Source organism: Ahaetulla prasina, chromosome 2 (assembly GCF_028640845.1).
Source record: "Ahaetulla prasina isolate Xishuangbanna chromosome 2, ASM2864084v1, whole genome shotgun sequence".
NCBI lineage: Eukaryota > Metazoa > Chordata > Lepidosauria > Squamata > Colubridae > Ahaetulla > Ahaetulla prasina.
Genome location: NC_080540.1, coordinates 67,884,485 through 67,909,901, shown reverse-complemented (window position 1 = coordinate 67,909,901; position 25,417 = coordinate 67,884,485). Strand labels below are relative to the sequence as shown.

General features: G+C 37.6%; 1 protein-coding gene across 3 annotated transcripts in view; it reads right to left on the bottom strand.

Annotated features, from left to right (window-relative positions):
- Positions 1-245: 245 nt before the first annotated feature.
- NUP210 (nucleoporin 210) overlaps positions 246-25,417 on the bottom strand; it is a 119,771-nt gene continuing 94,599 nt past the window's right edge. The window contains exons 26-36 of one of the 3 annotated variants that reach the window (XM_058165748.1): positions 25,181-25,261; positions 24,868-24,999; positions 24,183-24,341; positions 19,469-19,554; positions 17,983-18,157; positions 16,685-16,860; positions 15,440-15,654; positions 13,370-13,506; positions 9,731-9,848; positions 5,846-5,992; positions 246-437 (exon numbers count right to left, since the gene is read on the bottom strand). In XM_058165748.1, coding sequence (XP_058021731.1) covers positions 376-437; positions 5,846-5,992; positions 9,731-9,848; positions 13,370-13,506; positions 15,440-15,654; positions 16,685-16,860; positions 17,983-18,157; positions 19,469-19,554; positions 24,183-24,341; positions 24,868-24,999; positions 25,181-25,261 — 1,488 coding nt within the window. In that variant the 3' untranslated portion in view covers positions 246-375. Of the gene's footprint in view, positions 438-5,845; positions 5,993-9,730; positions 9,849-13,369; positions 13,507-15,439; positions 15,655-16,684; positions 16,861-17,982; positions 18,158-19,468; positions 19,555-24,182; positions 24,342-24,867; positions 25,000-25,180; positions 25,262-25,417 lie in introns of those variants that run through there. The other 2 variants (XR_009153077.1, XM_058165749.1) reach the window with 2 other exon arrangements.

Here is a 25,417-nt window from a genome sequence, read left to right as displayed (position 1 = left end):
CTGTGAAGCGGTATATAAGTCTATTGCTATACTATCTCACTGGATTTTTGTTGTGAGGAAGACCTGGAGAAGAGTACTATGAATGCAGCCTTGACCCTCTTAGTGGAAAATGGAATATAACAAATAAATGAAACATATAACTTTATAGATAAAATATACCAATCCAATTCTAAAACAAAATCTCAGAATACAAGAATATTTTAGAGGAATAAGAACTTACATTTCATTGATAGAGTTCTGTCAGACGCGTAAGTAACTGTCACAGGGATAGTAAGAGACTGGTCTGTCATTGTGCTGGATATAGTAAGTACAGCATTTAAATTTGTTTTACTTGCAATTTCTGGGTCTGATAAACTCACAGTGTAGGTTACATAACTAGGCAAGCCATAGGATCTGTCTTTCTCTAAAACCACCACCAGAGGTGAGCTGGATCTCACCTGTAAGATAAATATTTGGTATTACTCACCCGAAACCACTGATGACCTCACCCAGCGGCTTCATATAGATGTTGAACAGGGTAGGCGAGAGAATCGACCCCTGAGGCACCCCACAAGTGAGGCGCCTCGAGGACGACCTCTGCCCCCCTGTCAACACCGTCTGCGACCGGTCAGAGAGATAGGAGGAGAACCACCGATAAACGGTGCCCCCCACTCCCAATCCCTCCAACCGGCGCAGCAGGATACCATGGTCGATGGTATCGAAGGCCGCTGAGAGATCTAATAGGACCAAGGCAGAGGAACAACCCCTGTCCCTGGCCCTCCAGAGGTCATCCACCAATGCGACCAAAGCCGTCTCCGTGCTATAACCGGGTCGGAAGCCAGACTGGAACGGGTCTAGATAGACAGTTTCCTCCAGGTGCCGGGGGAGCTGCCATGCAACCACACTCTCTACAACCTTCGCCACAAAGCGAAGGTTGGAGACTGGGCGGTAATTACCCAAAATAGCTGGGTCCAGGGAAGGCTTCTTGAGGAGAGGTCTCACCACCGCCTCCTTCAAGGCGGCGGGGAAAACCCCTTCCATCAAAGAAGCATTTATAATCCCCTGGAGCCAGCCTCGTGTCACTTCCTGAGCAGCCAGCACTAACCAGGAAGGGCACGGGTCCAGTAAACATGTAGTTGCATGTAACCTCCCCAGCAACCTGTCCATGTCCTCGGGAGCCACAGAATCAAACTCATCCCAAATAACCTCAACAAGACGTGTCTCTGTCATCTCAGCTGGATCCTCGCAATCTTGGTCCAAACTATCCCGGAGCTGAACGATTTTATCGTATAGATAACCGTTAAACTCCTCAGCTCGTCCCTGTAAGGTCATCCCGTCCCTCTTGTTGGAGGAGGGAACGGGCCACCCGAAACAGGGCGGCCGGGCGGTTATCTGCCGATGCAATGAGGGTGGAAGCGTAGAGACGCGTCGCCTCCCTCATTGCCACTAGGTAGGTCCTAGTAAAGGACCTCACTAGTGTCCGATCAGCCTCGGAACAGCTAGACCTCCAAGTACTCTCTAGGCGTCTTCTCCGGCGTTTCATCTCTCACAGCTCCTCGGAAAACCAGGGAGCCAATTGAGATCTCGCCGGGTCAGAGGCCGCAAAGGCACGACACGGTCCAAAGCCCCAGCGGCCCGTTCCCAGGCCGCAACCAGTTCTTCAGTCGTGCCGTGGGTAAGATCCTCAGGGAACAGCCCAAGCTCCATCCGGAACCTCTCCGGGTCCATCAGGCGCCTGGGACGGAACCAACGCATTGGCTCCGTCTCCCTGCGGTGGTGAGCGGCGGTCCGAAAGTCTAGGCGAAGAAGAAAATGATCTGACATGACACTGGTTCTTTAACTATATCTCCTAAATCCAGATCATTAACCCACTGACCAGAGATAAAAATCAGGTCTAGCGCCTCCCCAATGTGTGTAGGGCCATCAGTTACTTGAATCAGGTCCAAGGCCGTCATGGAGGCCTGGAACTCCTGAACCACCGTTGATGACAAGCCGGCCGATGGCAGGTTGAAATCCCCCAAGACTAAAAGTCTGCGAATCTCAACCGCCACGCCAGCAAGCACCTCTAGTAGCTCAGGTAGGGCTATAGTCACGCAGCAAGTAGCCAGGTACGTGATCAACAGCCCCATCTGATTCCGGTGGCCCCACTTCACAAGGAGGGATTCACAGCCAGCTATCTGAGGAACAGTGGACTTCCTCGGCGCTAGACTTTCTTTAAACACAACCGCCACTCCCCACCCCTACCTTGGGCCCTCGGCTGATGGAATGCACGGAAACCCGGAGGGCACAGTTCAACCAGGGGTACACCCCCTTCTGTGCCCAACCAGGTCTCCGTAATGCCCATGAAGTCCGCGGACTCCCTCTGAATCAGGTCACAAATCAGGGGAGCCTTATTGACCACGGACCGGGCATTGCAAAGCATCAGCCGAAGACCCAAGCTCTGAGGGTCTTGACCATCCGGGGAACGAGTGAGGACTGAGGGGCCGGAGCACGTGATCGCTTTTAAACATCGAACACGTGCTCCCGAAGAACGATGCGGCCCCCCGCCTCCGCCATATCTGCCTCTCCCACTTACCGTACAGATGGAATAATACTCTCTGCTCTGCACATTCCCCTCCCCCCCTGTCTTCGGACCGGCTGTAATAATGTCGTGAGCGTGCACTGGGACTGGACATACCCTCCCCAACGGATTTCCCCCAACACCCGACCTTACCCTCCCCCCCTTTAAAAATTCCCTATTTAAAAATCCCCAAAGACTCTTCCTTGACGCATTTAGGTCCCCTTTGGCTCTGATTTGTTTTTCTCTTTTCCTTATACTAAGTTAGAGCTATACATGGTGATAATACAGTTTCTTTAATTATTTTGTAAAGTACAACTATAGCATTTATCTCCAACTTTAGATGCAATATTATTAATTACCATGTTCCTTATAGCACAAAGTTTAATGAATATTATGCTTACGTGGTCTTTGAGGACTCATCTTTGTGATAAAAGCTGGATGTATTTGCTTTTCATTCGGTGAGAAAAGAGTATAGTGCACTAAAATACATAATGGAACAAATATATAAACTTGGTTCTCTTTAAAATTACTATTTTTTTTAAAAAAAGAAAGTAAATACTTCAAATTTCAGTTGATATTCTTACCTATGATCATAACAGCCATTCCAGCCAAAAGCGCAAAAGCCGTAAAAAACATAACTTGATAGGAATCAAGAAAGTGTTGGAATAAACTTGTATTATCTGAAGAATAAAAAATAGGAAATGTTGATTTTAGTCTTTAAATTGTACTCTGGGGGTACTTTTTGGGCCTTTTTAATTTATTACCTTTTCTCATACATTTTTGTCTAATCTGATCCAATCCAATTTAAGCCTACATTTTCAAATAATGTTCAGAATTTGCTTGTGAAAACTCAGTGCTATAAAAATAATTCAATCTTTATGAATAGTGAACCAATATGTTGAAAAATCATTCTGTAATAAAATCTCTATGTCAACAACAGGTTACTAGTAAAATTACAAATGTTAGCAAGTCAATATAGCATAGTGGTTTTAGTGCTGTTGAGACTGAGGATCAGCTCACCCTTAACCATGTTAGCTCACTGACTGAATTTGAATTACCGTATATACTCGAATATAAGCCGATCCGAGTATAAGCCGAGGTCCCCAATTTTACCCCAAAAACTGGGGTAAACTGGGGACTCGAGTATAAGCCGAGGGTGGGAAATGAGGCACCTACCGGTTGAAACCCTCCTCCTCAGCTGAGAAGGCTGGCGGCTCCCGCCCGCCTCTCACTGCACCGCAGGGCTTCAAATGTGAAAAAGAAAAAAAACTCGAGTATAAGCCGTATATACTCGAGTATAAGCCGAGGGGCTTAAAAAAAAAACAACTCGAGTATAAGCCGTATAGACCCGAGTATAAGCCGAGGGGACGTTTTTCAGCACAAAAAACGTGCTGAAAAACTCGGCTTATACTCGAGTATATACGGTAGTTACTCTTCCTTAGTCTATACTAAGACCCACACAGTGATTATTATTATAATAACAGAGTTGGAAGGGACCTTGGAGATCTTCTAGTCCAACCTCCTGCCCAGGCAGGAAACCCTACACCATTTCAGACAAATGGTTATCCAACATTAGAATGCAGTACTGCAGGCTATTTCTGCGGACTGTTGGCTAACTGCAATTTGGCAGATTGAATCTCACCAGGTTCAAGGTTGACTCAGCCTTCCATCCCTCCGAGGTCAGTAAAATGAGGACCTAGATTGTTGGGGGTAATATGCTCTGTAAACTGCTTAGAGAGGGCTGTAAAGCACTGTGAAGCGGTATATAAGTCTATTGCTATACTATCTCACTGGATTTTTGTAGTAATTTACAAAGCCAGCACCAACAAATAACCATTTACATGGCTATGTATAAGAAAGTTGAAGTAATTTTGCTGGAAAGAATGCAAATTGTCCACAGAATGAAATAAGTTTAACTAAACCTGGATTTCTGAATGAAAAGGGCCAATTTTGGTGCCAAATCTTTATTTTATGCAGAACTAAAAAATAAGTTCAATTAAGTGAAAAGCATTTTCAAGGCTTACAACCTTTTAAAGATTTTTAATAAACTATATCAATATGATGGGTCACAAGTTGCTGAACTTTTGCTAGTTTAAAATATTATGCAGCGATTGCAGAATTTTAAATGTGCCATTGATAAGAGCAATAACACTTAAATGGACAAGATGTGTTCAAAGCACTTAATAAAAAACTTTTATAACAATATTTGTTGAGAATGAATTATGTATAAAGCACTGCCAGATGATAGGTCATACTGAATGACATGTAATCTCACTTTATTTAAATAAAATGGTTCAGATCAGGCCTGCATATGTGCATCTAATTGGGGTAAATTTTATGAATGATACAGAAATACGATTTGCATTCTTCATTTTTTAAAGAAAAATCTATTCAAAATAAGCTGTAGCAAGAAATGTAATATTATGCAGCAATTTCAGAAGCTTGGAAATCAAATACATCGTTGTTGAAATTAAGCTGACAGCTGATCATAGACTGGGGTTTCATTTTTTCAATTACTTCCTTTTGGGCACTTGAACATTCTCCTAAGAAAAATTGAATAATAGAATTTAGAAAGAAAAGTTCCACAGAAAGTAGACATAACACATGTATTATTTGAATGTCACATATATAAGAAAGAGATCAATATCCTAGACCGCACATTAAATAAACAACCCACTGATATCCTTTTATTAAATTAACAGGAGAAATAGCAGAAGGTATGTGTTAAGAATCTCAGAATCACTCTATCAGGAATCCAAGAGTGAGTCTGAGATTCTTAACACATAGAGTCTACCATGAATTCCTCATACTATAAGTTAAACATTGTAGTAATTTACAAAGCCAGCACCAACAAATAACCATTTACATGGCTATGTATAAGAAAGTTGAAGTAATTTTGCTGGAAAGAATGCAAATTGTCCACAGAATGAAATAAGTTTAACTAAACCTGGATTTCTGAATGAAAAGGGCCAATTTTGGTGCCAAATCTTTATTTTATGCAGAACTAAAAAATAAGTTCAATTAAGTGAAAAGCATTTTCAAGGCTTACAACCTTTTAAAGATTTTTAATAAACTATATCAATATGATGGGTCACAAGTTGCTGAACTTTTGCTAGTTTAAAATATTATGCAAATTCCTGAAAGACCATTCTATGAATAAACTTTGCCCATTATACTTAACTGGAAACAAGCAATGCAGAAAACTCTGAATATTCTCAGTTTTTCTTCTCATAAGATTCTCAATCTAATGACCACCATTAGAATTCACAGTTGTATTTTTACTACAGTTCTGTCCTTTTATCTTACCTAAAGCTGTATCAAACATGGGTTCAGCTGCAACAATTTCAGAAGCTTGGAAATCAAATACATCGTTGTTGAAATTAAGCTGACAGCTGATCATAGACTGGGGTTTCATTTTTTCAATTACTTCCTTTTGGGCACTTGAACATTCTCCTAAGAAAAATTGAATAATAGAATTTAGAAAGAAAAGTTCCACAGAAAGTAGACATAACACATATATTATTTGAATGTCACATATATAAGAAAGAGATCAATATCCTAGACCGCACATTAAATAAACAACCCACTGATATCCTTTTATTAAAACAACATATTTCATGTGCAGTCAGAATTTTAAAAATTACATATCCAGCTTTCATGGTGGGCAGTAGGGGTTTTGTCTGATACTGAAGCACTTTCCTTTTTTTTTAATTTAATTGACTTTTTAAAAGATTTTCATAGCATTATTTAAAAACATTTTCATTAAGTTTTCATAAAATTCCCCCTCACAATTTAAATTTCTGAAAATATACTATTTGTATCGCCCGCGCATAAGTTTAGTTCACGTTACGTAAGTGAAACTAAATGGCGCTATAGTGCGACCGCAAACAAAAGAGCCTCGTCCCAGAATAGCTTGCGCATCTCCCCCCACAGCACCCAGCTGTAACAGATAAGCAGAGCTGGTAGCCGGCGCCTCCCCCAAACCCAATCCACGATGAGTGAGAGGCATGCACAGACGATGATACACGGCGCATTACTGTGGAACCGGTGGGCGGTTAGAAAATTTTACTACTAACAGAGATACAAAAGTGGGCGGTAGGTATAAAAAGGTTGACTACCCGTGACATATATTATATGGCACTTTATTTAAATAAAATGGTTCAGATCAGGCCTGCATATGTGCATCTAATTGGGGTAAATTTTATGAATGATACAGAAATACGATTTGCATTCTTCATTTTTTTTAAAGAAAAATGTTTCTTTTTTATGTATGGCTTTATTAATCTTGTTTTATTTTCTGCATTTTGATAATGGCTAATGGCTAATCAACAATAAACTATTGAAAAATTATAAAAGAAAAATCTATTCAAAATAAGCTGTAGCAAGAAATGTAATATTATGCAGCGATTGCAGAATTTTTAAAATGTGCCATTGATAAGAGCAATAACACTTAAATGGACAAGCTTTGTTCAAATGGACAAGATGTGTTCAAAGCACTTAATAAAAAAAACTTTTATAACAATATTTGTGGAGAATGAATTATGTATAAAGCACTGCCAGATGATAGGTCATACTGAATGACATGTAATCTCACTTTATTTAAATAAAATGGTTCAGATCAGGCCTGCATATGTGCATCTAATTGGGGTAAATTTTATGAATGATACAGAAATACGATTTGCATTCTTCATTTTTTAAAGAAAAATCTATTCAAAATAAGCTGTAGCAAGAAATGTAATATTATGCAGCAATTTCAGAATTTTAAATGTGCCATTGATAAGAGCAATAACACTTAAATGGACAAGCTTTGTTCAAATGGACAAGCTTTGTTCAAATGGACAAGCTTTGTTCAAATGGACAAGATGTGTTCAAAGCACTTAATAAAAAACTTTTATAACAATATTTGTTGAGAATGAATTATGTATAAAGCACTGCCAGATGATAGGTCATACTGAATGACATGTAATCTCACTTTATTTAAATAAAATGGTTCAGATCAGGCCTGCATATGTGCATCTAATTGGGGTAAATTTTATGAATGATACAGAAATACGATTTGCATTCTTCATTTTTTAAAGAAAAATCTATTCAAAATAAGCTGTAGCAAGAAATGTAATATTATGCAGCAATTTCAGAATTTTAAATGTGCCATTGATAAGAGCAATAACACTTAAATGGACAAGATGTGTTCAAAGCACTTAATAAAAAACTTTTATAACAATATTTGTTGAGAATGAATTATGTATAAAGCACTGCCAGATGATAGGTCATACTGAATGACATGTAATCTCACTTTATTTAAATAAAATGGTTCAGTTCAGGCCTGCATATGTGCATCTAATTGGGGTAAATTTTATGAATGATACAGAAATACGATTTGCATTCTTCATTTTTTTTAAAGAAAAATGTTTCTTTTTTATGTATGGCTTTATTAATCTTGTTTTATTTTCTGCATTTTGATAATGGCTAATGGCTAATCAACAATAAACTATTGAAAAATTATAAAAGAAAAATCTATTCAAAATAAGCTGTAGCAAGAAATGTAATATTATGCAGCAATTTCAGAATTTTTTAAATGTGCCATTGATAAGAGCAATAACACTTAAATGGACAAGCTTTGTTCAAATGGACAAGATGTGTTCAAAGCACTTAATAAAAAAAACTTTTATAACAATATTTGTTGAGAATGAATTATGTATAAAGCACTGCCAGATGATAGGTCATACTGAATGACATGTAATCTCACTTTATTTAAACTCTGGATAAAGACATAGTAATCAAGAAGTGTGAGTATTCTATGGAAGTCTCATTAATATGTTTTTCAGAGGTTGTCAAGAAGATAAATTGTGTCATTTATTATTGAATTGTAATGGGACATTAGTTCTTCTGAAAATATATTCAATACATCAGAAACTGCTGAGTGTTCTGCAATGTGCTGTTGAAATATATGTACTTATAAATCATTCAGTATTTGTTATGCCATAAAAGATATTATTTATGTCACAAATTGAAACATAATTTGATCATATCAAGGATGAATTTAGCCAGGGAATATAAACTTAGACTTTATCTGTATCAAGCAGGCATGTCTAACCTGTGGCCCAGGATAGCTACTAAGCAGTCCCACAAGATTGTAACATTATTATGTGATTTATATATAGTAACTATATTATTTCCCAGTTGCAATGTATGGCTGTGAAAGTTGGAAAGGCTGAGCGCCAAAGGACTGCAAGGCGATCAAACCAGTCATCCTAGAGGAGATCAACCCTGACTGCTCTTTAGAAGGCCAGATCCTGAAGATGAAACTCAAATACTCTGGCCACCTAATGAGAAGGAAAGACTCATTGGAGAAGAGCCTAATGCTGGGGAAAATTGAGGGCAAAAGAAGAAAGGGGCGACAGAGAACGAGGTGGCTGGATAGAGTCACTGAAGCAGTAGGCATGAGTTTAAATGGACTCCAGAGGATGGTAGAGGACAGGAAGGCCTGGAGGAAAATTATCCATGGGGTTGTGATGGGTCGGACATGACTTCGCAACTAACAACAACAATTATATTATATATTTTTTATGTGGTCAAGACAACTCTTCTTCACTTAGTGTGACTCAGGCAAGCCAAAAGATTAGACACTCATGGTTTAAAACATACATAATTATGATTTTAATTATCTTGTCTACTATTTGGTAAGGGAAAGTGTTCAGGTAAGTAGAATTTCTGCTTACATACCTAGCCAATTTACTGATTTATTTATTTATTTATTTGTTCATCTTATACCCAGATTCTCAATATATCTTGCATAGACTACAATCCTGTGATTTACCATGGATATTAAATTCAGTGGGGACTTCTGCACAATATTAGACTCTTCATGGCAATGAGTTGGGTTACAATGTACGTGGCAGTTATGCCATTTAAGGTTGGAATAAATGTATATTAACATTCATCTATAAAACATGTCCAGAAAAAAATGTCATATAGACTTATTTCTAGTTCTTCCTTACGTTGAAGTTCAGCTTCCAAAATTTCCATCTTGCTGGGATTTCTAGAAGCTAAAATTCAACCCATATGAAATAGTAGTTTGGCAAAAGCTGCTTAAATGGGTATCCATAATTAAACATTAGAAGTTATGCAGAATAATAAAAAAATAAACAAAAAGATTTATTGTAAATGTAAGCTTAAGTTTAATAAGTATACCTTTCAAATTTTTACTTCTATCTCCAATTTGAAGTATAACTTTTGAAGTATCCTGAAGATTTGTTTTCATTCCACTTATGTGTGTTACCATAATCCTTTTAGGTTCGTTAATTAACACCTAAAGGGGAAAAATGATCACACAATACTCAGTGACAATTGTTTGGACGGATTTAATTTTCTCTTGAGTTTAGAGATCATAAAATCTGGCCACTTGGGTATTTTCTGAATTAGCCTGCATCTCACTTTAATCTCAGTGGTATATAAATTTAAACATGCTGTTTTATTATTTACTTTAAACCTTTGAAAAACTTTGAATCAAACAAATCATGTTTATCATATAACAATAAAACATTAACAAAAAGAACATATGTGCATGCATAAGTCTCTCTCTCTCTCTCCCACTCTCTCCCTCCCCCCCCCCACACACACATACGCACACACACACACACACACACACACACACGATTGCCTGCACAAATGCCTGCAGTTTTCTTGCCATGAGTTTGTCACTGCCCTCGTCCTAGGGCTAAGAGAGAGTGGCTGGCACAAGGTCATCCAGCTGGCTTGTGCCTCATAATCTCCTGGTTTCTAGTCTGGTGCCTTAATCATTACAGGAAACTAACTGTATTTTATATATTAAAATGTTCTAATTTATACTCATGCTCTTGACTTCTTTTCATTTTTCAGCTAGGTTGAATAACTAAGGATAATAGTATAAACTAGTAGTCCTTAAACTCCTTGACTCAATTATCTCTTTTCCTGCTGTTGGATTGGATTACTTATAGTACTGTTTGAATTAATCTCACCAACACCTCCCCACTCAGACTGTTGTTTTAGCCAAGCATTTCAGCAGTGGCAGTCCCAAACTGGATCACTGACTCACAAACAAGCAATTACAAATTGCTGTATTACTCCAAGGATATCCCTGGTTTCCCCCTTGGGTGTAATTATCCCTGTTTAAGAACCACTGGCATAAACATTAATTTCTTACAATTTTCAGTATCTCTTGCTCAATGAATGTATTCAACATATCAACTCTTATACTATCTGTCCTAACACGCCTTTCTCTCACACACAAAATCAGAATTTGAAAGACGTAACTACAATACTGTCGGATATATGATTTTGAGTAATCCTCGATTTACTGCCACAGTTGAGTCCAAAATTTCCATTAGTAAGCAAGACAGTTGTTAAGAGAGATGCACCCCATTTTACAATCTTTTTTTGCCACAGTTGTTAAGTGATCACTGCATTGGTTAAACAAATTGCTGAACAGATCTGGTTTCTTTCATTAACTTAGCTTGTCAGAAGCTTCTCTGAGAAAGTTACAAATAGTGATCACTTGACCCTGGGACAGTGCAACAGTTATCATGTGAACATGGGGATGCTGTGAAAACCGGTCATAAGTCACTTTTTTCAATGTCATTGGAATTTTGGTTATTAAATGAATGGTTGTAAGTCAAGGAGTACCTGTAGTATGCTCGCTACAGACCATGAGCTTTATTTTCTATTTAGGTTCCACCAAAGGAAAATTGTAACATAATATATGGTTTTGTGTTTCAAATAGGATTTATGTTACTGTAGTAGATTATGGTCAGGTCTTTTTCCAGCTGGACTCTTGCTGATTTAATTTTGTGCAGTAGGGCTAACTTCGAAGCAAGTAAAATAAGTTTTTGCAGCAATTATGTCATCACCCTAATAACTGATAGAACCAGTTCCAAACTCTTCCAAGGCCTTTGGACTTCCAGCTGGATCCAATAAGCATTTCAAGTAGATCTTCCTAACATGCCCACTACCCTGAAGAGGTGATGTGCATCTATTAATCCAAATTTAACTGGATGATAAACCATTCATGAGAATGGGAAACCTCAGGTATTTCCACTCATAGAGTGCCTCATCAATTACTGTATTTTTGGGAGTATGAGACACACTCTCCCCTCCCCCAAAAATGGAAATGTCTTTGTGTTTTACATAGCGAATCTTGTTGAAGCCCTGCCCATCTGCCAGCCCCCACCCTTTGGCCTCTGCCTCCCAACAATTTGCCTTCTTGCAGCAAACAGCAGACAGCCTGGTCAGCTTCAACACAGCCTGAATTAGCAAGAGCAGCTGATTGGTGGTTGGATCTGCCTCCTGGAATACCTCCTATCAGCTGTTCCAGGCTGTGGGGATCGCCGCCGCCCATCGCCGCCATTGCTATTCATTGCTGCTGCCACCTATCGCCGCCTCCATGGGCCCCATTTTCAGCCACCACTTATCCCATTTTTGGCCTGTTTCAGGCGCAGGGATTACTGCCGCCTCCTGGAATGGGCCAAAAATGGGACACACGGAGGCTGGAAATGGGACTCACAGAGGATGAAAATGGGGCATGCAGAGGCCTCCTCCAGCCAGATTGTTTAACAAAAATTAGGTTGGAAGAAATGCAGGTTAACTATGGCACTGAGCCATTCCCATAGTCTGGAAGCTGACTAGGATGCCTTCAACTTTTAATCTTTTCCTGTAACATCTTCCTGCCAATATTAAAACTTATATTTGTCAAATCTTCTATCATTGCCACCTAGATTCCTTATAGCAGACACTCCCTGCCTGTTCTCCATACAGCAACAATAACTTTTAATAGATCAAAGGGACATAATTTTTCCACTCAAACAAAGAACATCGATACAGAAAACCGCTCAGGATTCCTTATCTTGCCATGCCTCATATACACTGCCCTGAAGTGCCAACCAAATTCTAACTTTAAGTCCTACTTCCTGTTGGTCTACCTTTCATCAGGTGGCAAACTGAGACCTAAACTCCACTCCTAGCAATTTCTGGTTCCCACCGAACAGCAGCTCTAGTCTCTGCACACATATTGAAATACCGCTATTAGGGTGTTCAGCCTTTTGCATCTTTTGGCTCCAAAGCAGTTCTTTATTGAAGAGACACCTCCCTTGATGTTGCAACCCAAATCATTCTGCCTTAAGCAGCCCTCATAAAGAAACAGCCAATAATAGTTGGCTACCACTGAGAGGCCCTCAACTGGTTCTGAGCTGGCAAGCAATAAAGCCTCTGCTTCAATCTCCTGTTTAGTTCCACTGGCTCATTTTATGCAGATGAAGTGACTTATCTTTTGCTGGTTGATGTTTTAGAAGATGCTGATGAAGAAATCTGGAAGATCCATGTGATGAATGTACATTCTCTGCAGAGTTTTCAGGAATTGTTTGATCCATGAATATTGTGGTTTACTCTGCACACATTGATGCAATTTGTGATTTCACATTGGCTTTTGTTTGGTCCCAAATTAATATTAATGATTCATTCCTCTGACTTATTGCTGTGTCATCATGGTGGCAGCAAAAATCATTGGCAATCTATGACTAATGAGTCTTCTACAAATCATGAGGTTCCACGAGGAAGAATGATGTCTCTTCAAACAATTGGTTGCAATTCTATGATTATAAATGATTCTTTCGTTTTTTATTTTAGGAGCTATAACCTCTTTGGCATGAGCCAATAATGAGTAATTTTAAAGTATTTGCTGTTATAAAATAATACACCTTACAGGGGTGGCATAAATATTTCAGTTATAAGATAAAATAAAAACTCTAAATATACAATAAAATAAAAGTGTAATAATGAGGAATTTCAGAAGTGACTTACCTCCCTATTTGTCTTACATAACCCAGATACATCATAATATATTATAACACTTCCAGAGTTCCTTGCTACAGCCACTCCGGCTTTTGAATCAATCTGAAGAATACTGTTTGAAGAAGAACTCCATGTTCCTGATGAACTTATGAAAAAGACTATTTGTAAAAATAATAATACTGCAACTGCCAATCATAAGAGACTTACTTTCCACAAAAATAGTATTTATCATGGGTTTTTAATAAAAAAAATGTTAATATATTATTTTTCTACTTTTATAAATTCAGTGATAGCATTATGAATATTGTCTTATAAAATTGAATACACATTCATAAATGCAGATACCACATTACAAAAATATTTCTTTTGGAATAGAGATAATCTGCTCCCTACAGTGAAGTTGAAGCATTCACAGAATAGTACTTCAGAATCTGCGTCATACCTATTTCTTTATTATTGTGCTAAGGCCTATAAAAGACCTGCATCTGCCCTACTGGAATTATCCAGCATCCTAGGAAAAGCACCTTCAATCCACTGCTTTATTTAGCCAGCATGTCAAATCTGTCACGTTGAACAAAAGACTGCTTTGCTTGAAATGACTCTGGCATTAATATTTATTTGAGGGACTGCTTCTTTCTGATTATGTCTGCCTATGTCCAGCAGAAGGAATATGTAACAGGTTCCAATTACTAATGAGTTATATCTGGCAACACTAAGGAGAAATATCTTTTCTCTCATGGCACCTACCCTCTGAAACACCATTCTCCCCGCGGTGAGATTGGCCCTTTTTATGCCAAAATCCAGAAAGTCCTTAAAATATGGCTATATCAGCTGGTTTGGGAACCTGACAAAAATGGAGAACTTGCGAGATGTCTACACTATAAAAATATCAAGATGCTCTCCCTAGTCTTGTTAGTGCTTTTTCATAATAATAATGATCCTTCTGAAAGCAGTATTTTTGTATATAGAAGCACTTTTTCTTCTGATAAGCTGACATTATGTTTTAAAAGATCCAACTTTCTCCCTGCTTTGCTCAGTCTGTGCTACTGCTGCTAGACTTTCAGACTCAAGCCCAGAGATGAGACAGTGAGATCCAATCATGTCCAATCCTTTATTTGCTTACACCTATTAGACAGGATTTTGCCAGACTAAATCTAAAAACTTTAGTCTCAATATCTTAAGACTAAAGACTTAATATCTCCTGAGAGATTGTAGGACATGGCTTCCTTCTCATCCCTTCTAGCTTGGGACTACACATTCTCTTGATCTGTGTCTCCCTCTGGGAAAGCTCTGAGTTGGCCAAATCCTCCCTCACTGCTGCTACAAGTGCACATTCGATCACACTGATTGAGCAATGAGGGCATAGAATACCTTCCAAATAAGAAATCCAGTCGAGCAATACTAAGTCTTGCTTTCATTCATTTTTTCATATCGGTGCATTAGTTCTTACATCAATTCTACAGAGGTTATTAAAACAAGGATCAGCAAAATATCCTTAGTTTTCATAAAGGGATGCATAAATGCTGTTCCCTATTTCTTTCACACTCCAATTGTGTTGTATTAAATATAACTTTAATATATTTTGTATATTATATATGGTTATTTTGAATATGTGCCTTACGTACAAACACAAAAAGTTTCCATGACAACTTAAAAGGTAAAGGTAGAGGTTCCCCTCGCACATACGTGCTAGTCATTGCCAACTCTAGGGGCGGTGCTCATCTCTGTTTCAAAGCCGAAGAGCCAGTGCTGTCCGAAGACGTCTCCGTGGTCATGTGGCCGGCATGACTCAACACCAAAGGCGCACGGAGCGCTGTTACCTTCCCACCAAAGGTGGTCCCTATTTTTTCTACTTGCATTTTTACGTGCTTTCGAAACTGCTAGGTTGGCAGAAGCTGGGACAAGTAATGGAAGCTCACCCCGTTACACGGCAGCACTAGGAATTCGAACCATCGAGCTGCCAACCTTTCGGTCGACAAGCTCAACGTTCTAGCCCCTGAGCCACCGCGTCCTTATCCATGACAACTTAGTCTTTTTTTATTCTCCGTTAATGCCCACTATTATTCAAAATCGTCTTACCATCTTGGTTTACCAGTGAGGAGGTTAAACATATGACATCACCTACAATAATATTGGTGAGCTCAGGGGAGATGGCATGTTGGACAGGAAGAGGGACATAGTCTGCAATATTGTGTTCCGCATCCCAAACCTTAAGCAAACTTAGTCCAACATTCATTGTTCGAAGTACCAAAGTATTGTTAGAAGTCCCTTTCCCAACCTGTAAAAAATCATCCCTGTAGACAAAAACAATTTATTAAAATAAATAGTAAATTAAATAAATAATTATTAACAGTCAAGAGAACAGAATTGTGTGAATGTCGTAGATATAAGATGAAAAGTTAGATCACTTATACCTGTCTACTGTGGTTTGGAAATGTTTTTCATTCGTTCCCAGTAGGCCAATTTTTAAGATAGTTTTTAATTCCAGCATGTACGGTGCTATACAGAAATTTAGCACACTATTATAGAATGTTTACTATATATAAATAAATATAGGATCAAATATCAGTCATGTACTAATTGCACGTTGGGGCCACTTACAGATTGTTTGTCTAGCTCCACTTACAAATGACTGATACACTTGATCGTATGTGCTTTTCTAGGAAGTACTATAAAACAAATGGGATTTATTCCAGCTAAATGAGTTTAATCACTATTAAAAGAAACTGGCATGAGTTTTAAACACACAATGCTGATGCATTACCCTGATTTACAGGATTATGCAAATAATCTTGAAAAGATGCTTTGAAGTGCACTGTAGTCTGAATATAACATTTGCCTACAACTCTTGAAAGTAGCAATAGCTTTTCTGGCATCCTGCAGCTGCCCTTGTGGTTGCCAAGTGGCCCTTGGCAAGAGGCTGATTTAAACACTTTAATGACAAGTGCTACATTTATTTCCCCATACTCCAAAAGCATCTTTCTGAGAATAAACCTAAAGCACTGTCTGGTATATATTTTCCACCTACCAATCTTGTAGGGCCCCATGTACTCTATCGATACGTTAATTGTAAACTACATTCATCGGTTTCTTCATTCAACTCATGAATGTTGGCTATACAGCGATACATTAGTACATACACCATTCTATTGATATATATCAGGTACCTGACAATTGCCGTAGAACAATCAAACAAACTTCAGGTATCATAAATGATAATTAGAATGTTCTCTGTTACTGTGCATAGACGCCAAGTAATAGTCAATCTGAAATGCTTTAGTAATGTTCAAGTAATTTATGATAATCAAATGCTAATCAAATTACCTGTTGACTGCAAAGTGAAGCATGGAATTTTGTGAGTGGAAAGTATTTCCATAATTGTCATGGAAGTGGATAGTCAAACTCAGAGTGATGCCCAATGGTAATGCCAGTAAAGGTTCATGATTTTTTGTATGGAAAATTGGGTTCATGGATATTCTCAGGTAGGAAATAGGAGCTACCTGCATGATACGTTCAGTAAAAAATTGAAAGTGAAATCAGTTTTTCTGTTGCTCAAAATACATGTAAGCAGTTATATTGTATATGATTATCTGGATTACTTTCTACCCTACTAATAAACATGCTCTTGATCTTACTGCATTGTTTGGGATTTTGACTGTTTCTCTCAGAAGCATGAGCTGATTGAAGCCAGTCCAATTTTTCTGACTGATGTGCAGCAAAAAGGCATCTATCCCATCCTTTATTTAGAACCCAGGGCAAAAATATATTTCCAATTTTTGGCAGGATAATAACAGCCACCACTGAAAATCGTTATACTATCTGTTACCCTTTTATAACACTTAAGCTCAAGTGCCTGGGATAATCATCTCATATTATTCAACTGTTTCATTTGTCCATATTTTAACCATTTAGGAATGGTTACTCAAGAAGCACTCTTCAGTTTCTTCTACTGTTATCTTTCCCAAACTCTACAAAGAATAACAGCAGTATTAATTGCAACAAACTCTTAAGTGTTTTAAGTTGCAAGTGTTTTATGAAAGGTCAAGTTTGCTTGAAGACCTGAAAGACCAGATTAAAAACTGTCGACTATTGACATCACCCCATTCCTAAGAGGTCTGTAAGCGGTGTGCATAAGAGCACTAACGTGCCTACCGTTCCTGTCCTATTGTTTCCTTTCATTATATCCAGTTAATATAGTTATTACATACTCATACTCATATATATGTTTAGATATTGTATAATTATTTCATGCTTATGCTTATATATACTGTGTGACAAAATAAATAAATAAATAAAATAAATAAATAAATTATGAAGAAAAATCTGTCTCTTTGGTTGCTAAGAGTCAACACGACCTCATGGCAAATAATAAATCAATGAACGAGTGAATCAATCAATCAGCATCACGCAATTATATTTTCTAAACTCTGCTCATCGCTACATTATGTATTTTACAAAGTCAATATCACAGAATAAAATGAAAACAATACTTTGTCATCCTCTGTAGGTGATTCAAAGCTTCAATTATTTTCTTGAGCTTGAAATTTTAATTTTAAATATAGCAAAAATGCCTTGAGCAAGTTTGCATTCTATTCTCATTGAAAGGAACTGAAGCATAGTACCTTGACAGCAACAACAAGGGTCTGGTTGATTCCAAATGATTCTTGGGAAATTATTTCTATTGTTGATAGTCCAATGTGAGAATGAGAACTAAGATGACCACTTTCATCAATTTCTACCACAGGAACCTTGTCTTGACTATCCAGTACACGGTAAGTTAGAGAAGCAGCTCCATCCCTTGATTTTTAAATAAATAAAAAATAAGCAAATAAGCAGGCAGATTGTAGATGTCTGAAACTCAAATGATAGAATTCAAAGAGTAATTATACAAGATACACATTCTTAGCACATTCTTACAGTATATACCTACAAAGCATTTTTAAAATCTAAGATGAATTTGAAAGTATAAAATATGACTTGAGAGTTGTTAATGCTTGGAACTCATTACTTGACTCCATAGTCTCTATTCAAAATCCCAAAATCTTCAACCAAAAACTGTCTACTATTGACCTCACCCCATTCCTAAGAGGACTATAAGGGGCGTGCATAAGAGCACAAAAGTGCCTACCGTTCCTGTCCTATTGTTCCCTTCATCATATCAAATTGATATAGTTGATGCATATTTTTTTTTACATATATGTATATATTCTCTTCAAAATATGTTGTTTTATCTATGACAATTGTTTGTGTATACTGTTGTGACAAAAAGAAATAAATAAAATAAATAAATAAATAAATTATTTATTATTTAGTAAACATATTTCTATGCTACCAGATTCAAATTTTGGGAACTTAGCAAGCATAATTTGAAACACACACACTACAAAATACATTACTTTGTACCAAGTCTCCTAAGCTACTTTATCTGAGGGCCTTTCATTGTGGGCCAAACACAACACTGATGCGGCCCTCAATGAAATAATAACATAACATAACATAACATAACATAACATAACATCAGAGTTGGAAGGGACCTTGGAGGTCTTCTAGTCCAACCCCCTGCCCAGGCAGGAAACCCTACACCATTTCAGACAAATGGCTATCCAACATTTTCTTAAAAATTTCCAGTGTTGGAGCATTCACAACTTCTGCAGGCAAGTTGTTCCACTTATTGATTGTTCTAACTGTCAGGAAATTTTTCCTGAGTTCTAAGTTGCTTCTCTCTTTGATTAGTTTCCACCCATTGCTTCTTGTCCTGCCTTCTGCTTTAGAGAATAGCTTGACTCCCTCTTCTTTGTGGCAGCCCCTGAGAAATTGAGTTTGACACCCCTGGTCTAGATGGACCAGGGGTCTAATCCAGCAGAGTGCTTCTTATGTAATTATGAACCAGAGAGGATATTCTGATGCTTGTAGGTGATTATTTGTTGGTGGAATAGTCCAGTAACCCTGAGGGGGAGGGAACTTGAGGATCACTGCAGACATGGCTATTCCTGAGAGCCTTTCTTTTGGCACCAATCTGTTTTTGTTCCAGCCAGAAAGAACTGGGCAGAGCTGCTAGATGCAGAGGCTTTTGTAATTAATTACCAGCTGATTGGTTTGTTTACTTACCTGTTTGTTTGAACTTTAAAAAAGGAGTTTGTTGACATTAATATCTGCCCTACTTCTATTCCCAGAATAACTAGTTTCTCAAATACCTAGAAAACAAAAATTAGATAAGTTATCACATAAATAGGTATTAGTGTTATATTCAAATGCTTAACATAATAAAGAATGGAATGCACTAAAGCATTTATTTTAAAATGAAACACACACACACACATACACACACACACATCTCTGCAGAGATTTAATTCAGAATTACAAGGGACAAAATATATACTAGGTTTGCAGGAAAATATCTCCTAAACCATGAAACTAAGAAATTTTATAAGTTACAAAGTTTAGCAAAAATATTTTTTGTTTTTCTTTCAAATGATGCACAGGGTTATTAGCAAGCAATTCTGGAAACCATCTTTGGCAACAGTCTGAGAAAAATATTAAGCAACGAAAACAGTATGTGTTCTTGTGCATATTACCTACTTCCTAATATTTATTCTGGGAAAATATAGAAGCACACTAATGTTTAAGTGAATCTCTTGGTTCCCTTATGGTGTGTATATCTTAAAACTTCCTTTAAGCTAGATAGTAAGATAACATTCAACACAATAAAAATGATGCCGCTTTGTTTTTATTTTAGATGTTACATACGCATGGAAAGGCAACAGTATGCATCTCTGCAGAGTAGAATGAGATACATGTCATTCCCTAGTGGGAATTGTGAGAATCTCTGGGAATAAACTAGAAAGTATGCACAATATGCTAAATCATTATCCACCAACTTAGAATTTCCCAGATGTATCTGGACTTTGTACCTCCTGGCAATGAACTCTGGAAATTGCATAGATGAAAGGTGCTAGACTAGAAGTGATAAATTAAAGGAATTTCATTACTTTATGAAGACAAATTTGATCAATGGAATGTATTGACAACACTATGAACTTTACAAGTTCATGGTACATATACCTCCAAAATGAAACATCAACATTCAAATAGTTATGACTTGGGGAAGATTAAATAGGAAGGGAAATAGCTAAATTGAATCTGACTAAACATGATTCCAGTTGTATTGCCCCTATTCATTGAAAAAAAGGCTTCTTTTTATCAGAATGACTTACAGACCATCATTTTAATTCAAAATTAAAATGATTTTAGATTCAATCCCAAATAAGAGTATATATAAAGTCTTTTATATATATAAGCTAAACCAGCTACAGGTACCGGAACAGACTTGTAAGTGGATCACAAGCTTCCTAACAAACAGGAAGCAGCAGGTGAAGCTAAGCAAGATCACATCAAATACCTGTACAATTAGTACAGGGCTCCCCCAAGGCTGTGTGCTCTTCCCACTTCTCTCTGTATACCAATGACTGCATCTCCAATGATCCATCTGTTAAGCTACTGAAATTCACAGATGACACAACAGTGATTGGTCTCATTCGAGACAATGACGAATTCGCATATAGATGAGAGGTCGAACGATTAGACTTGTGGTGCAACCAAAACAATCTGAAACTGAACACACTCAAAACCGTAGAAATGGTGGTAGACTTTAGGAGAAACCCTTCCATACTTCCACCTCTCACAATACTAGACAACACAGTATCAACAGTAGAAACCTTCAAATTTCTAGGTTCTATCATATCGCAAGATCTAAAATGGACAGCTAACATCAAAAACATCATCAAAAAAGGACAACAAAGAATGTTCTTTCTGCGCCAACTCAGTAAGCTCAAACTGCCCAAGGAGCTGCTGATTCAGTTTTACAGAGGAATTATTGAGTCTGTCATTTGCACCTCTATAATTGTCTGGTTCGGTTCTGCAACCCAACAAGAAAGACACAGACTTCAGAGGATAATTAGAACTGCAGAAAAAATAATTGCTACCAACTTGCCTTCCATTGAGGACCTGTATACTGCACGAATCAAGAAGAGGGCCATGAAAATATTTTGTCGTGTCCCCCTCCCCCTCCGATGACCGGGTCTGGGAAGTCTGTATCAAGCGTGGCCACGAAGCCTCTGCAGCTTTGCCAAATTCCTTTCAGATTTCTCAGGGCAGGCAGGAATCCAAGGTGTGACTTCAGCAAACCAGATGAGACTTTGCTTGACTCAAGGAATGCCAAAAAGCAAATCCTTTATACAGGCCATGGGGTGTGGCTCCATGACTCAGCACTTATCCAGGCCTGCCCCTCCCTTCCTTCTGCTGACGTCGCCTCTCAGATCTCCGAAAGCGGGGATCCGTCCACTGTGAATTCCCTTTCTCTGGATCTGCTGCCGGCAATTCTAGCACGTGGCTAGCTTCATGTTCACACGCTGTAGGAGTGAGGTTTGTTTGTTCATTCCTGACATTCTGTCTGGGCATGGTGCCAGGGTTGGGGGCTGGAGGCATGCCAGGCCGTTCCTCTTCATTATCAGACTCTGAATCTGATAGCAGGCCCGGCAGGAGGAGGGAGGGGCCTGGCTGAGGAGAGGAGGGTGGGCGAGGCACAACGTATTTACAGATCCCTCACATCCAAGACATAAACTGTTTCAACTCCTACCCTCAAAACAACGCTATAGAGCACTGCACACCAGAACAACTAGACACAAGAACAGTTTTTTCCCGAAGGCCATCACTCTGCTAAACAAATAATTCCCTCAACACTGTCAAACTATTTACTAAATCTGCACTACTATTAATCTTCTCATCGTTCCCATCACCAATCTCTTTCCACTTATGACTGTATGACTGTAACTTTGTTGCTGGCAATCCTTACGATTTATATTGATATATTGACCATCATTTGTGTTCTAAATGTTGTACCTTGATGAACGTATCTTTTCTTTTATGTACACTGAGAGCATATGCACCAAGACAAATTCCTTGTGTGTCCAATCACACTTGGCCAATAAAAAATTCTATTCTATTCTATTTTCAAACTGCATGTACCTACTAAGCAGAATGCAAAGTGGTATCATTTAAACATTTAGTTATACTTATTTATAAAAGTCTCTAAGGTGGTAATCCTGCTTGCAAACAATTGTATGGGAATATGGTGGCGTTTCTATGTACATATATACATATAAGTTTATACAGCAATTCTTTCACTTTTTTCTATTTTTGATACATACTGTAGCTGTTATTATTCTGACCAGTAGATGCAATCTTGATTTTTTTATATATGTGTCAGCTTATATAAAGATAAATTTTGTTTCTTATGATTTATTAAGCTTAATTCCCAGGTTTGTCATGATGTCATAGTACAAAAAGGCAATTACTAGGCAATGATGTGTACCAGAACTCCAGGTTACCACACTGCCTGTCTCATCAGAGGAAAGAACATTCAATTTTTATTCTGTATTCAGTGTCCTTTTGTTCAAGTCTTACTGGGACAAGAATTGGATTGGTAATTGCCTAATATACAAAGTGCATTCTTTAAAATAATTACATTTAAACTTTTGAACATATTTAAGACCCGAAACTCTTCTGCTCGTTCCCCTCCACACACCTTCCTAAAGTAATAATTGCACTTCAAGTAGCTGCTAGTTACTATGTATTCAGGGGAAACATTATTCCATCTAGATAATTCACATGCATATGATTCAAAGCTGTGATAATGTGCACTAATTGTTCAGTTGATAGAAATCATTCAGAATATATTTAATCTTTATAGCCTACTTTAATTATTCAAGTTCTTTAGCTCTCAGAAAATGCCATTCATTTATTTCAGGGTAATCTTAAACACAATTGCTTCTAATTAGATTCAATGAAATCAGTGAAGTTACATTACAGTAACTCTGCTAAGTATAATTTGACTACTTTCTAAACAGAGCTCACAATAGATACGGTTTGTTTTAAAATTGGAAAGCTGATCTTATTGCATTAACTGTGAATATCTGAAACATGAATTTTCTAGCATTGCTCTGATAAAGAATGATTAAACTCTTCTCTGTGTCTACCCTGTATATAAAAAAAGTAAAATTTGAAATTTGTGGAGTATTCAATTTTAAAAATTGCATTTTTTCCTTAATTTTATTTGTATTTTCTCTAATCGAGAGAAAGACAAGGAAAGACAGCTAACTATCTCTAGATGTATAGCTCTTGTGACTTTTGATATTAGATTATGCTTCTCAGTTTCTCACTAGGACAAATCAAAAGTTTCAGATTCTCATGGCAATGCAGGTAGTTCTTGACTTACAACCATTCCTTTAGTGACCATTCAAAGTTACTACAGCAGTGAAAAAAATGACTTATAACTATTTTTCATACAACCATTGCAGCATCCCCATGGTCACGTGATCAAAATTCAGGCGCTTAGCAACAGGCATATATATTTATGATCTGCACTGTCCTGGGGTCATGTGATCATAATTTGTAACTTTCCCAGTGAGCTTCCAACAAACAAAATCAGTGGGGGAAGCTTAAAAGCCACACATTTCACTTAACAACTGCAGTGATTTGCTTAATTACTGTGGCAAAAAATGTCGCAAATGGGGCAAAAGTCACTTAACAACCTTCTTGCTTAGCAGTGGAAATTTTGGACTCAATTATGGTGGTAGGCCGTGGACCACTAGTACCAATTTGATGAGCAATACCAATGTGCATGCTTTCTTCCTGTTATTATGCAAAATTATGATTATGCAAAACTCCTTCATTTGTGGTACGGGCACACAAATGTGTCTTTTTTCATACTGATTTTAGCAGCCTTCTGAACAATGTTTCAACTACAAGATTGCCAATGTGTTACCTGTATTTGAATTTCATCTGTCAATTCTTTTGCCATGTGAGAGAACTGTCCAGCTGAAGGATCCAGGACTTTTACAACAACCTTCAGCCCCGTTTTCCCTTTCCCTTTCCCATAAACATCCACCGCAAACTTATTTTCCACTGAAAGCTGAAGGGAAGCCTGAAAGGGAAAAAAAAAATTAATTAAGGCAGTGGTGGAATTTCACTCATTATCTCAGGGCTGGCACTCTCCCTTTCTGTTAAAAAAAAAATTAGCCTTCCAATGTTTTGTGGTCTGACAAAAGCCCAGAATGCACATATAAGAATCACAGAATCGAAAGGAGCTTCTTGTTAATGTAGGAAAATCCTTATTACAGCAACTCTTAGGGTTAGAGCTGGAGATTGCCTTATACATTGCCTTATACATTGTAAGCCGCCCTGAGTCTTCGGAGAAGGGCGGGGTATAAATGTAAACAAAAAAAAAAAAGATACTATTCCCAAATTTCTCCCTTCTTTTATATTTTTGTGGGGGGCAGTTTCAACACCTTCAGATACCAAGGTGGAGAAGATTGTTTATATCAATCTAGAATATATGATTTATATATCCACTGCTGAAGAAGACAATTTTCCCCAAATCACACTCTATGAAACATTAAATCCAGTAAAGTTGTAAAAAAATGAAATTATAATATGGAATTAGCGTTTACCTCACTGAATCTTGACTTGACATCCAAGATATCCCTCGTAGTGACAGACCAATAAAACCATAAGCCTGGCACCGCATTTCCAAATGAAAAAGGGGTCTGATTGCTAGTGATGCCCATCACATATACCGGCATCTGGAAAACAAAGACTAACTTAAGGAAAACTTTTATCCTTTTCAAGGGATATGACATTTTTTTTTAAAAAAGGAAAAGATTAAAATTAGGTGAGTATTAAAGTGCTACATTGAGGGCCAATCATATTTGACTATTGGAGCAGCAGCCACCACAGCAGAAATAATGTCATACTTTGATTTACCTGAGTTCCAGTTTTCATTCGAGTAATAGGCACGTGGATTCTGACAGCTTCAAGCTGAATTACCTCAACTTCAACTTCATCCTAAAAGGAACATCAGAAAGCATTATACCGATTCAATTAATTGTGCTTTATGTCTGTATTTTCTTTCATATATATATATATTCATATATATATATTTTCTTTCTCATATATATATATATATATATATATATATATATATATATATATATATATATA